The sequence below is a fragment of the Bos grunniens genome, chromosome X (assembly GCF_055505025.1).
Source record: "Bos grunniens cultivar Pamir isolate PY7600 chromosome X, Bosgru_T2T1.0, whole genome shotgun sequence".
Lineage (NCBI taxonomy): Eukaryota > Metazoa > Chordata > Mammalia > Artiodactyla > Bovidae > Bos > Bos grunniens.
Genome location: NC_141194.1, coordinates 112,849,524 through 112,867,943, shown reverse-complemented (window position 1 = coordinate 112,867,943; position 18,420 = coordinate 112,849,524). Strand labels below are relative to the sequence as shown.

Genomic DNA, 18,420 nt, shown 5'->3' with positions numbered 1-18,420 from the left:
TTACCCATAAAGATTGGGGAAAAGTATTATATAACTGACTCATTAAAAAGGCCTTTCATAAACTTTGATCCCCTCCTCCCAAGTTTGCCTTTATTTCCATCATTACATTGATTTTTAGATTTAATGTCCATATACCAAAATGTTTGATGAATCCAGCATAGTCCGACACCGTCCAGCTTCACAAACTTTGTCATCTCTCTTGGGATGTCGAGCATGTGATTTAATTATCCTCACTATTTGGGGAACGTACCATGAGTCCTAAGACTCCAGCAAGATTTGAACAGCACCTCTTTTAAAAGCGAGTGTTTAAAAGAACTGAGGACCTACCCTCTCTGCTCGTGGAGAGTGGGCACCTGAGGGGCCATGCCAACATTAAGACTTCAGCTCAAAAACGCACTGTGTCAATAGCATGGTCCTAAACTTGTCACTAACAGTTAGGCTACATCAAGAGAAATGAATATCAGAGCATCCAGAATGAGGTGGTGATCGTGCTGCCCTGCCCTGAGCTGGCAGATCACACCTGAAACAGGAGATCATGAGTCAGAAGAGCCCCAGGCAGTCCTGAGTCCCTCCTGGGAGCACCTGAGATAGTTGACAGAACACAGAATTCAGGCATTAGAAGAGAAGTTGAAGGTTCCCTATCAATGAATGAACAAGTTTCCAATGTCTCTGACTGGAGAAAAGATGGCACCAGGGGATCAGGCTGCTGTCTTCCAACAGCTTGTCAGGAGAAAGAAGAAACAATGTGTTCTGTGTGGCTCCAAAGGGCGATCCTGAGGTAGAACCTCTTGGGAGACAGATTTTTTTAGCTCCCGGCTGGAAAGAATAGTGTGATCAGGCTGTCTGAACATGAAACTGGCTGCTTTGAACAGTAGTGAACTCCCCATCACTGGCAATGTACAAGTGGATGTGGAATGGCCCTTTGTCTCAAAGATAGGCTTTAAGCAGCAGTGTGGAGCAGGGGAATGGACTGAATGACTTTAAGTTCCCCTGAAGAAATTTAAGCCAATTAAGTCAGTAAGTATATAGAAAGGGCCTACCATGTTTAGTGCCAAGAAAGTGTTTCATTTTTTGAAGTTCCTGCGAATAAAGTTGCTTTGTTTTTCCTCATCAGGAGATGACCCATCCCTGGCCTACTCCTCTCACTGCCATGCATACTCCCGGAAATTCTGAGCAGAGCACACTTTCCATCCCAGGACAGGTCAGTGATCTTCTTGCTCCATTTCCCTTGCTATGGTGTTAGTTATACCAATCTTCCCATTGGAATCTTAAAAACAGAAGTGGCCTTGGTGTTCTACGGCCATAATATCTAGACTCTTTCGTGTCCCTCAGGGTGTTAATACAAATAGCGTATTTATTGAAAGAGCGTCTTTAAGAGAATGTCCACCAGATGCTAGCTTGTAGATCATTATTCCTAGAGCACCACCACTGGCTGAGCTACTGTCCCCTGAGCTGATGGACCAGAGAGAAGAGTGAACTCACCCCTTAAGAAAGACCCAATAGATGATGGAACAACATCCCAGACTGTTCTAATTAAAAAACCCAGTACTCTTCAGCCTAATGGATCAGTTTTCACTTTCATGTATCACTTCTAGTCCTCGCCCACAAGCAGACAGATTCTCACATGCCAACAAATCATATTGACAGAACCTTTTCTCCTACAGTTCTAGTGTAGAACTGTCAAGTGTTTCATATAAATGAAATATATGAAACATATATGTCAAGTGTTTCATATACATTTTTCCTCACTTGCCCTCAGTAAGAATTTTTTCTCAGCATTATTTTTAAAAATGCCTGAGTAGATGTGGATATTCCAATAACACATTTTAAAAGAAAAAATAATGTCTTCTTTTCTCCCATCCAATTAGCTATCTATCCATCCATCCATCCATTCATCTATTCATCTACCCACCCATCCAGCCATCCATGCATTCACCCATCCACCCATGCATCCATCCACCTATCTATTTACCCATCCATCCATCCACCCACCCTTCCATCCACCCACCCATCCATCCATCCACCCATCTCCCTATTCATCTACCCACCCATTCATCCACCCATCTGTCCATCCACCCACCCATCCATTTATTCAGAAACCACTTACTGAGGACATACAATAAAGTTAGGGGTGAAGAAAAACATGAAATGACAAAGCAATGTAGCATGTGCCTTAATAGAGAATAAAGGCCCTGAGAAGGATTTCATACTCCCTGGGGCAGTGACCAAGTGCTTAAAGGTGACATTACCTGGAGGCTGCTTACAACTTTGACAGGTAGAGAAGGGCCCAAGAGAAGAACTCTCCATGCAGAACAGGAGAGCAAGGCACCTAGAGAGATCATGGTGGGATGTAGACTATATGGTCTCAAGTGAACCCCAGGCACATAAGTGCATCTTTGGGAAAGGCCTTGAATGCCAACAAAGGATATTGGACTTTATTTGTAGGAGAAACCCAATCACATCCTTTAATTTTAGAGTCATTGTTTTGAGAGTAACATTGGCCTAAACTGTGTTTAATCATCCCCTTCCACCTTTGAAAGGGATCAGAACTAAGTGAGCAGGGTCCATGGTGTGTCATTCCTTCCTGAAGTCCAACTCTCCGTGGTCAGGCTGCCCTGGGTTTGATATCCTTCTCCCTGGCATCGCAGCCAAGTGATCAGTTCATCTGTTTCAGGTGTTGAATCCAACAATGTACAATGTACAACAATTGTACAATGATTGCAGTGTTTTCAGCTGTATTTTTCCAAGTTTGCAGATAATTCATGCAAGTCGCAATTTTGACATTTGCAAGTGTTTACAGTAGAACTGGTTGTTGAAATGGGCTTTTATAGTAAGTGCAAAATTTGAAATCAGGCCTGATCTGCATTTTCTGTCAATTATCTGTGCTACCATCAACCCCACGATAAAGGTAAACGCAAGTGGGATAAAATGGTGAAACCAGTATGGCTACCCAGCCACTCTTTTGTTTCCCTTGATTCCTGCCAAAACGTTGATTTGAAAGAAAAGTACATTTTAAATAATAATAACAACATGAACAGCGCATATAATGCTGTTGTGTACCTCGCTTGGTTCTGAGCACTGACTACACAGTAAATAATTCAATCCTCACTATATTGGCGGACTTCCCATTGGCTCAGTGGTAAAGAATCCACGAGCAGTGCAGGAGACTGGGTTCAATCCCTGGGTCAAGAAGATCCCCTGGACAAGGGAGTGGCTATGCACTGCAATATTCTTGCCTGGGAAATTCCATGGACAGAGGAGCCTGTTGGGCTACAGTCCATGTGTTTGCAAAAGAGTCGGACACTGCTGAAGTGATTTAGCATGTACACATGCACTATGTTGGTAATTTGAATGTCCCTAGTTTACAGAGGAGAAAACTGAGGCACACAGTCAAGAAATGTGTTCAGAATCACTCAGCTGATAAATGAGTGAGCCTGTCTTTAGTTCTGGGTGTTCTAGTGATATGTTTATCACACCAGTTTATAGATGCACCAGTTCAGATTCCATCTTCCAAAACGCGGGTATTCTCCAGCAAATACATGTACCTGGGGTGCTGGTCCTTTCCTTGTGCTTGTCACCAGGACTAGGTGACACCATCCTCTCAGAAAGCATCCATTTCATCCTTTCACTACAGAGCTTTCATGGAGGAAAGGGTCTTAGGAGCTGAAGACCTGGCTGTTCTTAATCCTGGTTCTGCCATTTGCTGGCTGTGTGGTTCTGTCCAAATTCTTCTAAGCATCGGTTTCCTCATTTGTACTGTGTGTGTGTGCGTGCATGAACATGTGTGCTATGTGTAACTCCAGTGGATTTTCCAGGCCAAATAATCTATGATTCTATAAACTTACAAAAACCAATACGCTTGAAAATCCTCAACTTAGTGAAATTTACTTATCCATCTCAAATTGAAATGCCATATTTTCAGATGGAAAATGGAAAAACTCTATGCCACATTGAGGGAGCTAGTTATGTCCCTTGGGGAAAGTCCCTTTAGACAGAAGTTGGCAAATGACAGCCCATGGCTTTTTAGATTTTTAAATGGCTAAGATTTTCCAAAGAATATGAAAATTACTAGTAATATGAATGCCATGAGATGCTATGAGTGATATGGAACTCAAATTTCAGTGTCTATGAATCAAGCTTTCATGGAATCTAACCACACCAATTCATGTATGTCTTATCTATGACTGCCATCACACTAAAATGGCAAGGTTAGATAGTTATGACAGACACTATAGGCCCCTCAAAGCCTAAAATATTTACTGTCTGGCCCTTTATAGGAGAGGTTTGCCAACCCCTGCTCTAGAATCTAAATCCTACAGGAGCCTCTGATTTTACAATTAAGGCTATTATTTAAAATAGCCTGACATAAGTTTGTGAAAACATTTTGGCATTGTTATATTCTACTCCTAAAATTATTGGTGTGACATGTCCATACAAGAAATGCACAGATCAAAGTCAGACATTTGAAAAAATTTGTATGACGTGAATCAACAATTGCTGTATGAGCAATGCAAATTCTCCCCATGACCAAGCTATTTTTCAGTCAGGATTGGGTATGTATGCAAAGGAACTTGGGTAATATCCAAAGATATTTCATTGGTTTGGAATTCTGGTTTGAAACAGTCTTACCCAGCTAAACATTAAAAACTGTATCAAGAATACATAACACAGTTGAGTCAAATTCACTCAAAAATATAACCCTCCAATTTGTTTCATGCATCACTGCTCTGAAGCCTCAAACAACTGACTGTTTGGGTCTGATGTCCACGATACGTGGATGAAGGGTAAAAACTCAATCCAGATTTCTGGGAGCAGTACAAAGGCTGGCCATAACCAGAGATATCATTTACTTGACTCTGAATGCTGTTGTTTAATTCCTGAAGCTATGCCAGACCAAACTTGTCCTATACAATTGTAATGAAATTTGTTTTTTAAATAATGAGCATATAGTTATGAACAAATGGTTAACTACTCATTTATTTGGCACTCTGGGAAATGTGATGCTCTGGATAACTGAAATTCTTGTATAACAAAAGGCTATCCTTCCATCAGTCAGTTCAGTTCAGTTGCTCAGTTGTGTCTGACTGTTTGCAACCCCATGGACTATATACTCCATGGAATTCTCTAGGCCAGAATACTGGAGTGGGTAGTCTTTCCCTTCTCCAGGGGATCTTCCCAACCCAGGGATTGAACCCAGGTCTTCCGTATTGCAGGCGGATTCTTTACCAGCTGAGCCATAAGGGAAGCCTTAGTTATTGCAGCATGCTGTAATATTATGTGCTTTGTCATTCAGTTGCATCTGACTCTTTGTGACTCCATGGACTGTAGCCCGCCAGACCCCTCTGTCCATGGGATTCTCCAGGCAAGAATACTGGAGCGGGTTGCAATGTCCTCCTCGAGGGCATCTTCCCAGCCCAAGGATCGAACCCAGGTCTCCTGCATTGCAGGCAGATTCTTTACCATCTGAGCCACCAAGGAAGTCCAAGTAATATTATACTATGCTGTAATTGTGTCCTCGGGAGCTATTGACATGGCTAGGAATGCTTGCCTGTATATTAAATGGCCATAGACTCTGGTGTATTTTCAGTTCTGACTGTGCTGTGTCATATGCTTTGGCCCCCTGTGCTGTCAGGTTTCATGTCTCAATGTTTCTAGTGGCTGTGTTTTTAGAAATGTTTCCCCTTCCTCACCATGTAATTTGCTAAGGGGTGGGAATCAAATGGCGAAGCTTATTAGGGTCTTTTCTCAAAAGTTAGTTGTCTAGCAGACTGGGGAAAGGATGGCAGTGTAGGGCGGAGAAGCCCTTGAGCAGCAAACTACCTGGGCTTAGTGTCAGCCCTTTGCTTGAGAGGCCTTTCTCATGTCTTGTGGAGTTTCTGCTCATCTTCTGGTGTGGTGATCATGCCAGAAGATAAGTGTCTTGAGTAACAGAATCATGCTACATAGATTTGAAAACTCACTTTCAATTTAAACACAACATCATCATCATTCTACCTCACTTCTTTTACATAATATTATGCTGTGATCTTATTTTTACTCTATAGGGTGGTAAGATTAAGCTTAAAGAATAGATTACTTGCAGCAGATTGATATAATTCTTTTAAATAATTTTTTAATTGAAACTATAGTTGATTTACAATGTTTTTTTAGTTTTACATGAACAGCAAAGTGAGTCAGTTATGTAGACATGTGTGTGTGTCTATGTGTGTGTGTGTGTGTATGTTCTTGATATAATTAATTATTGTATTTATTTGAATTCATTGTCTCTGGTTGGAAACAGTTGCTTTGCCTTTGAAATTCCCTCCTTCCTCCACACATGTGTCCATGCTCCCAGAAGGCCTGATGTGTGCAAATCCAGATTTCTTAACACACTTATAAGTCACGTTGAGGGTGACTTTCAAGTAAAATTGAAATCTCTTTAGATCACATGCTCCACTCGCATAGTTGGAATTGCTTCCTATACATCTCCAACTTTGCAATGAAGTTTTAAGAATACTTTTCTTGTAAAAATAAGAGACATCTATTGCATATGTGTCACCGTCAAGGTAGAAAGTTGGACTTGTTTCTATAAAATGGAACAACTGAGCCAGTCTGCTAATTACAGTGTTATTTATACCTCTACCAAAGTCATGATCCTTTGTTTGAACCGAGTCCCCTTTACTTCCATAGAGGCATCATTGCCTAGCTAAGTGAGAAATTATACATTTGAATCTCACACATGGGTCATTTGTTCCCACATTGCACACATTTCCGAACAGATACCAGTCTTATGTGTAATTCTGATAAAATGGCACTTATGGTCAAGTTGTAGCAGGTTTAGCTGGCAAATGTCTATCCTTTAAGTAGAGCTACTGACAGTAACCTAATTAATGGACTCCTTAACAGTGGTTTCCTATTTGCCAACATTAGTCAAGTTATATCTTCAGCAGTAACAAATAGACCTTTTGTTTCTTTTGTATCATTTAACTAATGTTTGTATTGTCTGTGTTCTTCCTTATAGGAATCCCAACATCTGACTCCAGGATTTGCCTTACAAAGTAAGTGTTTTGAAAAAAAATCTTTCTTGGTCAAAACCATTATCTCCTCTCCTCCCTCACTTTCTTCTCTTTCCTACCTAATATCATGCAAACATGAAATAACAATAAGAAAAAGTCACATTGTGATATATCCAATTGGTTTCCTTTTTACTTCATCTGTTATACATGGAAGGATTCTGTGAAAAAGTGTAACTGGAAGGGCTGCATGTTCAAAACCAATGTTGTTCAGAATTATCATTTGACAGTAGAAAACGTGGACAGTAAATGTCTGTGCGCTTTCTTTTCAGAGTGGAGTGACCCGACCAGCAGAGCTTCTACAAAGTGAGTACCATTCAAGTCCCGAGTATTCAGGTTTCTGAAACAGGCTTCTTCAGGGGCATTTGGCAAGGAAAATGCGCTTTGGTGCTGAGGGAATCTTGTTCTGTCTGCTGCTCCTTGAAAATAGGAAACTTGCCTCTTAACAATGTGGACTGTGATTAGAGGGGAGAGTGAGACTTCCCACGATAAGCCAATAATGGCCAAAATGAATGAAATCACCATTAGGCTCTCTAGCATTGTAGATACAAGCTGGGTCAAAAATAACTGTGATTCTTGAGTTGTTTGAGCTATGTGAGTTGTTTGAACTGTGAGTCTTCAGTTGTCTAGTTGTTTGAGCATTGTGTCACTTCAGCCACAGACATCTTTATATGTAACATTCAGCCACCACTGACTAGGATGGAGAAAGAAGCCGCCTACGTAGCGGTGTTTGAACATGAGGGCTTGAGTGCATCGTTCTGGCCAGTCAGCCTGGGACCTCGCTGTTCACAGGTCATCTGGTGACTGTATATTAAAGATAAACAAGGGCAGCCAGCAAGAGATGGAATAAGAGATTGCATGATACTAGGTTCAGAAGCCAGGGCCCTGCAATTCACTCCACACTGTTTTCATTTTTTACTAATGTTCACTGAAGGAGGGGCCTGGAGAAACCAATTTCCTCAGATTAACTATTGTAGATTTTGTAATATCCATTTGTCCAAGAGCGTATCAAGGGAGTAGTTCTCTCACAACTTCTTTCATTCCTAATAATAGAAAATGGAAGCCAACTTTTCTGTGTGAGTAATAGTCACATACTTGAAAATTTTCAAAATGAAATAATGTACGTCATTTGAGTGGCCTAATGGCACACTTGAAGTGAATTGCTCACCTTTTGGAAGATCACGAATAGTTGCACAAAACAACTGGGAATGACTCCCAAACAGACCAAGGCTCTGAGAAAGTCAGTGGTATTTCCATGGTCTTAGTTCTGTTTAGTACTAAATTCCCACAAACGCTGACCTCATCATCAGTCCTCTTGGTTTTCTGGCCTGATCCGTGCCTTATAAGTCAAGGTTCCATTTCAATACCCCAGAATTCTCCATTTAAAGAATCCAGGGAAAAAGAGAGAAGAGGAAAATAAAACTATAACCTTGATTTAAGGGCCAAATTACATGGAAATGTGGTAATTGAAAAAAAGTGTTTTTTTGGCTGTGTTGGGTCCTTGTTGTGGTGCTTGGATTTCTCTCAAGTTGTGGCTTGCAGGCTCCAAATCGCATGGGCTCAGTAGTTGTGGTACACAAGCTTAGTTCCCCCATGGCAGGTGGGATCTTAGTTCCCCAACTAAGGGTCAAACCTACGTCCCCTGCATTGCAAGGTGGATTCTTAACCATTGGACCACCGGGGAAGTCCCAAAATCATCTTTGATATTGTTCATTCCAGCTTTTCCAGTCATCATTTTGCATTGACGTCCCCCTTGTTATCCTAGTAGACAATAAACCTTATTCTCCTTACCTCTACTCCTAACTTGCTCCACTCTTATTCCAAAGCCAGTATAATTCACATACACATACGCATACACTCACACACGCACACAGTCGAGCATTCAGGAAATCAGTGCAGGTTTCCCAACATGAAAACTTATAAGAATATTTTTTTTTCCACTGTAAAATGATTCTACTCCTAAAGCAAGAGTTTTAGGCTCCTGCTGTGAAATATGCTGATTTCCATATAGACCATAAAATGCAGTATTTCGGTAGTTTGTAACTAACAGAAATAAACTTGTCAATTGTGGTTTATAGCTAGAGGCTGCATCTGCAGACAGTAGCACTGGGTATACAGTGCATTTAGTAGGGCTAATGTGCTCTATAGGCCTTGTTGATAAAAATGGAAGACACTGAGTCTGTTTACTGAGTGAACCCCTCTTCTTTTAGTTGCTTGATCTAAAGTCTAAGCATTGTTTGTCAGACTCCAGCTGGAATAAATGACCTTCTTGTGGTAGGGTATAGGTTTAACACAGGAAAGATCAGAGCTATAATAATTATTTTCACTTTTAGCTTCCAAATTATTATCAACTTAGCCATTATAGTCATTCTCCCTTATTTTACTACACTCTGCTTTTTAAGTCAGTTTCTAGGCTTTTTCGTCTGGCAAGGTCATCCTCCAGGCATCTGAGAACATCCTGCATGTAGACAGACTGTTAGTGGCTGGAGGTTGGTGGGAAGCAGCCCCAAGACAGCCCTTCTGCAGGAGAGACACCCTCCTAAGGCTTACGAATGTCCTGGGCAAGCCCCTAGCCCTCACTGCAGTAGGAAGACATGAGAGCCCTGTAAATCAAAGCCCCTTTGCTACTGGACTACTTGATTGTTTTCCTCATTTTGGCCTCATTTCCCCAAATGACGAAATGCCGATCTTCCATTTGGGCCTGGGTTGTTTATAAGGACTACACGGATCAGCACCAGGACTGAAAACACCGGCTCAGGGTTCCCCGAGTGCAAGCTCGGAACTAACCAGACTCTGTGATGCAGCGGGATCACTGGCCTTGGGAAGATGGAAGCTCTTCTCGCCCCAGCATGCTCCATTGACACACAGTGCTTTCTATAGGGTGTCCATCTAAGTGGTAACATCCTACCTGTTCCAGCTGGAACCCTAACTTCCCAGGAGGCCAGAGCATGCAACTGGGAGAGTTTCAAGATCCAGGCTTGAGTCTCTGTTCCATGACACTGATGGCACTGGGGGAAAGCATTGACCTTGGATTGAGAGGATTCAAGTTTAAATCAAGGGGGAATTTATTTTTATTTCAGAGTATAGAGATAGAGCCCCTTGAGGGACATGAGGCAAAATAACAAACATATGTATATATGCATACTGGTATACATGCAAACACTTGCCACAATTCAAATGTAAACAGTTATACTTTCTAGTAATTCAACTCAACCTCAAAGTTCATTGAATGTAAACCCTTAATAATTTCTGGAGGAAAGAAGACCCAGAAGGTTTTGTTTCCCTCAGCCTGTATAAGTCAGAGTATTATAGTCTTGGAACAGGCCTCACCCAGGTCTTCTAAATCCAGTGGAGTTTCTAGCCTCCTTCAAAAATGGTCTTTTTCCCCCAGAAGAGTGGGACATGGGCTATTGAAGGTCAAGTTGTATTTCTCAGGCTGTAGAGTTGTGTAGTTCTACAGTGATACCATGTCTGTCCTGCCTCTAAAGCACCCATTTATTTCAGGGAAAAGATTCAGAGATTGAAGGGACACCCCAGATAATGGGTTACCTTCTGGTTTCTTTATGGCACCATTAAAGAACAATGGAGGAGCAAATGGAAATCAAATCCAAAAAACTTGAATTTTCTTCATTGAGTTAGATGTCTTCATCTAGTTGACTCTATCAGCTTGTCAACTATTTGTCAGTGCAGTAGCTTTACCAAAATACATGACTTTGTTGGTCTTTTATGAGCCATCCTGAATAGGGACAGATCAAATTCTTCCTGTCAATCAGTTTCAGACAGCAACCATGAACTCAAGAGTATCCCTCTAGTCTTGCCTTGACTTTAGCTCATTTTGTAAGGACCAGTGAGAAGATGGCAGCTCCATATATGGATGTTTGGGTATTTCCTTTGTCATCCTTGGTTGTTTGCATTTGGATTCTGTCAAGTTGGAAATCATGCAGACCCCCTTTTTATCAGGTGTCTCCTGTGTTTTAGGTCGTGCTGTTGAGAATTTCTGGATAGTTTCCACAAAAGCCCAACATAAAGGTTCAGTTCAGTTCAGTTGCTCAGTCGTGTCCAACTCTTTGAAACCCAATGAATTGCAGCACGCCAGGCCTCCCTGTCCATCACCAACTCCCGGAGTTCACTCAAACTCACGTCCATCGAGTTGGTGATGCCATCCAGCCATCCAGCCATCTCATCCTCTGTCGTCCCCTTCTCTTCCTGCCCCCTGTCCCTCCCAGCATCAGAGTCTTTTCCAATGAGTCAACTCTTCGCATGAGGTGGCCAAAGTACTGGAGTTTCAGCTTTAGCATCATTCCTTCTAAAGAAATCCCAGGGCTGATCTCCTTCAGAATGGACTGGTTGGATCTCCTTGCAGTCCAAGGGACTCTCAAGAGTCTTCTCCAACACCACAGTTCAAAAGCATCAATTCTTCGGCGCTCAGCCTTCTTCACAGTCCAACTCTCACATCCATACATGACCACTGGAAATGTAACCATAAGTCTGCTCTTTCCTTGCCATGAAACCAGTTTCTTCATTTATGGCACTAGCTACAAGTCTGAAAACTTCCCAGCCATGGACCCAGACAGTTGACAAAAGGCCTGACAAAAAGAGTCTAGTTGTGGCCAGTTTACCTGTGGGTGACAACAATGCATACCACATGGACAAATTCTTGAATGTAGCACCAGATAGGAGGACAGGAAGTTACACTCTCACAGGAATGGTAGACATTTGTGACAATAATCACTCTGCTGGTGGATCATGGGTGAGGCTAGGTGTCAGGTCTCATGCCAGGTGCTTTTATATACACCACCCTATTATATTTAGCAGGGCTTCCCTGGTGGCTCAGATGGTAAAGAATCTGCCTAAAATGCAGGAGGCCTGGGTTTGATCCCTGGGTCAGGAAGATCCCCTGGAGGAGGAAATGGCTACCCATTACAGTATTCTTGCCTGGAGAATCCCATGGACAGAGAAGCCTAGCAGACTATAGTCCATGGAATCGCAAAGAGTCGGACACGACTGAGCGACTTCACTTTTCACTTTAAAGAGGGTCTAAGAGGCGCCTGGTGGGCTACAGTCCATGCCAACCTGGAGGGGCTCCCAATAATTACCATTTTACACATGAGAAAAATGACATTAGAATATCATCCCTCCTTACGAAGTATACACGGTTTCAGTGGGAGGACAAACTGTTTATCTTGAACAGACATGTTAGCTATGAGTACACAGGAGGGCAGAGTAAGTTACATTGCTCTTCGTGGGAAATCTTGCATGCTCAAAGCCTTCTCTTTTCCCACTGAGTTGTCCCTCCTTGTGGAATCTGATGCAGTCAGGGATTTGGTCACCAAATTTGGCATTTTGTACCTGGACACAAACCTTCAAATAGACTTGAAGAGCTGAAGTTGATGATTCCAAACCTGGTTAAAGTTGCTTGATTTAACTGAAAGAGCATTATTTCTCATCTTTTCTCTATAGGGTATGAAGACTTCGTTATCACAGGAAATAGAAAGATAATAAGATTGTTTTCTAGTTTGATATGACCAGTAGCAAGTGCTACATAATTTCTTAGATGAATTTTTAAACAATTTTTTTTATCAGTAAAACTCCAAAACACAAAAAACATGCATGAAAATTTTGACCATCTTTCTACAAAAACTTTCATCATGGAAAATGTTTCCTTTGAGAATCTGATTTGAGATTTGAGCAATTTCATATGTTCTTTCCTAAGCACTTAATTTGGTCTTCTACTTAGATACAATTTCTGGAGCAGAATAAATGTGTAATGAGGCAGGGGGAAAATGACTGTTATTTTCATAATCAGATTAATTCTTAATCAGAATAGATGATTTGGTACTTGGAATTTAGAAATACTACTAATAAGTTTAAGGCTTACAAAAGCCAAACTAAACTCTCCCAATAAACTGGTAATCTTGGTGACTGTCACTGGTCGCAGCCATTCCAACTTTCAAACTGAGACATATGCCAACTCTTGCATTTAACCCATCTTGTATGCCCTGCATCTTAGAGCATGCCAACTTTTCCTAAGGACTTAATATATTTTTGGAAGTTCTCCACTACATCAGGGACAGCCACCTGGGAGCAGAGAAAACAAAATTTGGCAGCCTTTTCAAGCTGTGAATTAAAGGTAATTCACAGTTTGAAATGAATCAGCATGAGGTCCTTAAGAAGAGTAATCAGACATCAAGAGGATTTTATTTTGAGGACTGTATATTGGCTAATGTGACAACAAGCAATATTGGCATTTGCAATGTGCACGTCAAGAAGTATTGAAGCTGCTGGTGCTTGACGGGTGCCAAGACTGAAAACTGGGGCACCTTTGACAGGAGCTGTGGATTTCTGCTTTCATTACAAAAGCTGCAAACATAGATGTTTGTGCTCAGGGAGCATAAATCTTGAAAGATCAGATTTGCTTTTTGTGTCTTTGTTCAGGTGCCCAAGATTTGTATGTTTCAGGTGGATTTTGAGACATGTCTGTAATTAGAAACAAACATCTTTCTCTCAGGAAAAAGTCAAGTATGTCATCTTTTCTACCTGATTTGCATCCATATTTATATTCATTCATTCACTACTTCATTCCTTACAACAAAAATGCTTTGAGCCCCTATTATGTGTAAGGCTCTGGGCAACGCAGGGTAGTAACTCATAGTGAAACCATGCACACTCCCCACCAATGAGCCCACAGGTTAGTGAAAACTTCCATGGATAACACCAGTATCTCAACCAGCTCCTACCCACTGAGCATCTACAGCAAGGATGTCAGGAACTTTCGCTCTTTACAGACCCATGGGAGTCAGCACCTTATATTCTACAGCAGCAGAAACCAAAACTCAAGGATTTTGAGTGAGTCACCCTATGGGCCACAGTAATAGAACCACAATTGGACAGACTCCAGAGCACATACTCTTGGCATGCACTTAAGCCATCCCCTTGGAATTCACCTACGATCTTTCCCTGGTATCAAACCAAAGTAGACTGAACACTTGCATGCATGCTCAGTCATTTGTCTTCGTGACCCATGGACTGTAGCCCACCAGGCTTCTCTGTCCATGGGATTTCCCAGGCAAGAATACTGGAGTGGGTAGCCATTTCCTCCTCCAGGGGATCTTCCTAACCCAGGAATCGAACCCTGTGTCTTCTGCATTGGCAGGTGGATTCTTTACCACTGTGCCACCAGGGAAGCCCAAGCACAGTGTGGGCTAAAATGGACCCTGTCATTTGCTTTCTATCAGGGAAAGGATTAGATCAGAACACTGTCATTGAGTCAGGCTCTCTGACACAGCACATACTCATGGGTGCTGATGGGGATACTCTGTAGATACCTCAGCCTCAGCTCAGGGCCTGGAGAAGGCAATGGCACCCCACTACAGTACTCTTGCCTGGAAAATCCCATGGACGGAGGAGCCTGGTAGGCTGCAGTCCATGGGGTCACGAAGAGTCAGACACGACTGAGCAACTTCACTTTCACTTTTCACTTTCATGCATTGGAGAAAGAAATGGCAACCCACTCCAGTGTTGTTGCCTGGAGAATCCCAGGGACGGGGGAGCCTGGTGGGCTGCCGTCTATGGGGTCCCACAGAGTCGGACATGACTGAAGTGACTCAGCAGCAGCAGCAGCAGCAGCTCAGGGCCAGCAGCCAGATTTTGTCACATGCCTGGAAGATGCTTCCTTTGGTGAGGTGGGGTAGTCCAAACCTGTAAGGGACTTCACCACTCCTAGCAATTCCCACAAGGGTGATTTCGGTAGCCTGTGATGGTAACAACATTTCTCTCTAGAAATCTCTATTTTCATATATGAAAGTAAAAAGAACAGAACTAATACTTGGGTTGGTTTTTATGACAGTTTTGTCCATCACCTGTCATGCTTACCAGTGTGGAAATTGCTTTATTTTATTGAAAAGTTGCTTTATTTTACAACCTTATTTTAAAAAATTTTTAATTATTCCCAGTGTTATCAATTGATGGCCCTATTTCTAAGTTCTCCTAGAGATTTTCAACAGTAAATGGGAGTGAAACAAATAAGGCTGGCGGGAGTTGCTTCAAGTGAATAAGCAAGAGACCAAAATAAAAATAACACTGGGCACAATAAAGGACAGAAATGGTATGGACCTAAGAGGAGCAGAAGAGGTTAAGAAGGGTGGCAAGAATACACAGAAGAAGTATACAAAAAAGATCTTAACGATCCAGATATCCACGATGGTGTGATCACTTACCTATATCCAGACATCCTGGAATGTGAAGTCAAAGTGGGCCTTATGAAGTATTACTGCAAACAAAACTAGTGGAATTAATGGAATTCCAGCTGAGCTATTTCAAATCCCAAAAGATGATGCTGTTAAAGCACTTCACTCAGTATGCCAGCAAATTGGGAAAACTCAGCAGTGGCTACAGGAATGGAAAAGGTCAGTTATCATTCTAATCCCAAAGAAGGGCAATACCAAATAATGTTCAAACTACTGGACAATTGCACTCATTTCACATGCTAACAAGATGATGCTCAAAATCCCTCAAGCTAAACTTCAACAGTACATGAACCAAGAACTTCCAGATGTACAAGCTGAATTTAGAAAAAGCAGAGGAACCAGAGATCAAATTGCCAACATCTCTTGGATCATAGAAAAAGCAAGGAATTTCCAGATAAATATCTACTTCTACTTCATTGACTAAACTAAAGCCTTTGGCTGTGTGGATCACAACAAACTGTGGAAAATTCTCAAAGAGATGGGAATAACAGACCACCTTACCTGCCTCATGTGAAACCTGTATGCAAATCAAGAAGCAACAGAACTAGACATCAAACAATGGACTGGTTCAAAATTGGGAAAAGAGTACGTCAGGGCTGTATATTGTCACCTTGCTTATTTAACTTATATGGAGAATACATCATGCAAAGTACTGTGCTGGAGGAAGCACAAGCTGGAATCAAGATTGCCGGGAGAAATATCAATAACCTCAGATATGCAGATGACACCATCTTAATGGCAGAAAATGAAGAGGAACTAAAGCTCCTCTTGACGAAGGTGAAAGAAGAGAGTGAAAAAGCTGGCTTAAAATTCAGCATTCCAAAAACTAAGATCATGGCATCCAGTCCTATCATTTCATGGCAAAGAGATGGGGAAAGAATGGATACAATGACAAACTTTATTTTCTTGGGCTCCAAAATCACTGCAGATGGTGACTATAGCCATGAATTTAAAAGACACTTTCTCCTTGGAAGAAAAGCTATGACAAACGTAGACAGTGTATTAAGAAGCAGAGACATCACTTTGCCAACATAGGTCCGTCTACTCAAAGCTATGTTTTTTCCAGTAGTCATGTACAGATGTGAAAGTTGGACCATAAAGAAGACTGAGCACTAAAGAACTGATGCTTTCAAACTGTGGTGCTGGAGAAGACTCTTGAGAGTCCCTTGGACTGCAAGGAGATCAAACCAGTCAATCCTAAAGAGAATCAGTCCTGACTGTTCATTGAAGGACTGATGCTGAAGCTGAAGCTCCAATACTTTGGCCACATTATATGAAGAGCCGACTCATTGGAAAAGACCCTGATGCTGGGAAGGATTGAAGGCAGGAGGACAAGGGGATGACAGGGGATGAGATGGTTGGATGACAACACCAACTCAATGGACGTGAGTTTGAGCAATTCCCCAGAGATAGTGAAGGACAGGAAAGCCTGGTGTGCTGTAGCCCATGGGGTCGAGTCAGACACGACTGAGCAACTGAGCAAGAACAATCATTGAATGTAATGTTTTGATCTCTCTCTCTCTCTCTCACACACACACACATGTGCACATCCTGTCTCCCGGAGTATCAAACCCCTCTAATGCATCTGATCTAATGAGATGCTTGCACAGATGTGCACATTCTTTTATCAATTACTAGGTTGTAAAATACCATGACCAGGACTACTTTTCACATGCCCAGTGATTGCGAATTTGATAGCACTTTCACACAATATATTAACATTATGTGAGTGTTACAACAATCCTATTAGATAGCCAGGTGCAAAGAAGCCAGGCTCAGGGAGTGAAAGATATTCACCAGACTCCCCCAGCTACGCAGTGGTGGAACTGGGCCTGGAAGCACGGATTCTGCCTTTCATCAGAGTGTGCTGCCTTGTCCCCATGTTCTCCAGATGCTATGGGGCCAGAACTCATCAGTCAGAGCATAGACAAGTCTTCCAGGATCAGGTGAAGAAAATATAGCTGCAGTGCAAAAAGCCCCATGGATCATTCCTAGAAATTAAAAAGAAACAAACAACCCCTCCTGAAAAAAACAAACAAAAAAACAAAACGAAACCCTACCCAACTGAACCTGGAATAGATGAGAATGGATATCCACCCTGCTTCTGAGCTATTCATTCTGCTTTTCCATCCTATCAAACATTTCACAGTCAGCCACATACTTTGCCCCAATTACAGTATCAGGAACATTCTGTTTAAGTGGTCTGCTCTTGACATCTTCTCAGAGCTGCTGAAAAGCCCTTCTACTTTACTAATGAGTGGGTAGCAATGTCAGTAGAACATGGCAGGTGCTTGCATGATCATAGCCACAAAATTAGTAGAAAAATCATAGAAATGCCTTTTTCTGTGGTTCATGCTTCCACTGCTATGTGAAGACCAGAAAAGGAAAAGGTCTCAAAACTATTTGATTGACATTTGCAAATGTGCTGCCAGTGTTGGGACAGAGAACGGCGGGGTTGGAATATGCTTTGTGATACCCAGTGGGACACAGTTGTTTTTCTTTGCTGCCCTGTGAGATCTTGGCATCCAAGTACAACCCCTAATATACCACTTGGTCCTCAGCGAAGTTCTGGGGTGCCTGAGAGAGGGATGAGGAAGCAAAGGTCATTGAAGGTCATGATTTACAGAGCAACCAACAGTCCTGTCACCACCACTGCCTATGTTCAGGAGTTACCTCGTTTTTGCAACAGTTGCCCACTTTTTAAAAATCCCCATTAGATAACTCAGTATCATAACTGTGTGGGATATTTCTATATTTTCAAGAGAAAAATCCAGAAAAGGATGTAGTGCTTGTAATTTCTAGAAATTGTCAACAGTATCTAGAAATTGCAAGGGTCATTCTATATTTCTCCAAAATCATTCTCATATATCATGTAACATGGGCCAAAGGGAAGCAGACTAACTGCATGTGAGCTGTGTGCCTGTGTCATGAAGAGTCACCTTTGGTTTTGTCTGTGGTGGGTCTTTGTTGCAGCTGCAGGTTTGTTCTCTCTCTAGTTGTGGTATGCAGGGACTTCTCTAGTGGCAGCATGAGGGCTTTTCTTATTGCAGTACAAGGGCTCTGTAGTTGCAGTGCACAGAGTTCTATACTTTTGGTGCCTAGGCTTAGTTGACCCGCCATAT

At 42.0% G+C, this 18,420-nt stretch overlaps 1 protein-coding gene across 7 annotated transcripts in view; it reads left to right on the top strand.

Moving 5' to 3' along the window:
- Positions 1-18,420, top strand: part of AFF2 (ALF transcription elongation factor 2) — a 536,669-nt gene that overhangs the window by 361,076 nt on the left and 157,173 nt on the right. For 4 of the 7 annotated variants that reach the window (XM_086389834.1, XM_086389835.1, XM_086389839.1 and 1 more), the window contains exons 5-7: positions 1,115-1,201; positions 7,001-7,037; positions 7,325-7,358. In XM_086389834.1, coding sequence (XP_086245960.1) covers positions 1,115-1,201; positions 7,001-7,037; positions 7,325-7,358 — 158 coding nt within the window. The remainder of the gene's footprint in view (positions 1-1,114; positions 1,202-7,000; positions 7,038-7,324; positions 7,359-18,420) is intronic. The other 3 variants (XM_086389838.1, XM_086389837.1, XM_086389841.1) reach the window with 1 other exon arrangement.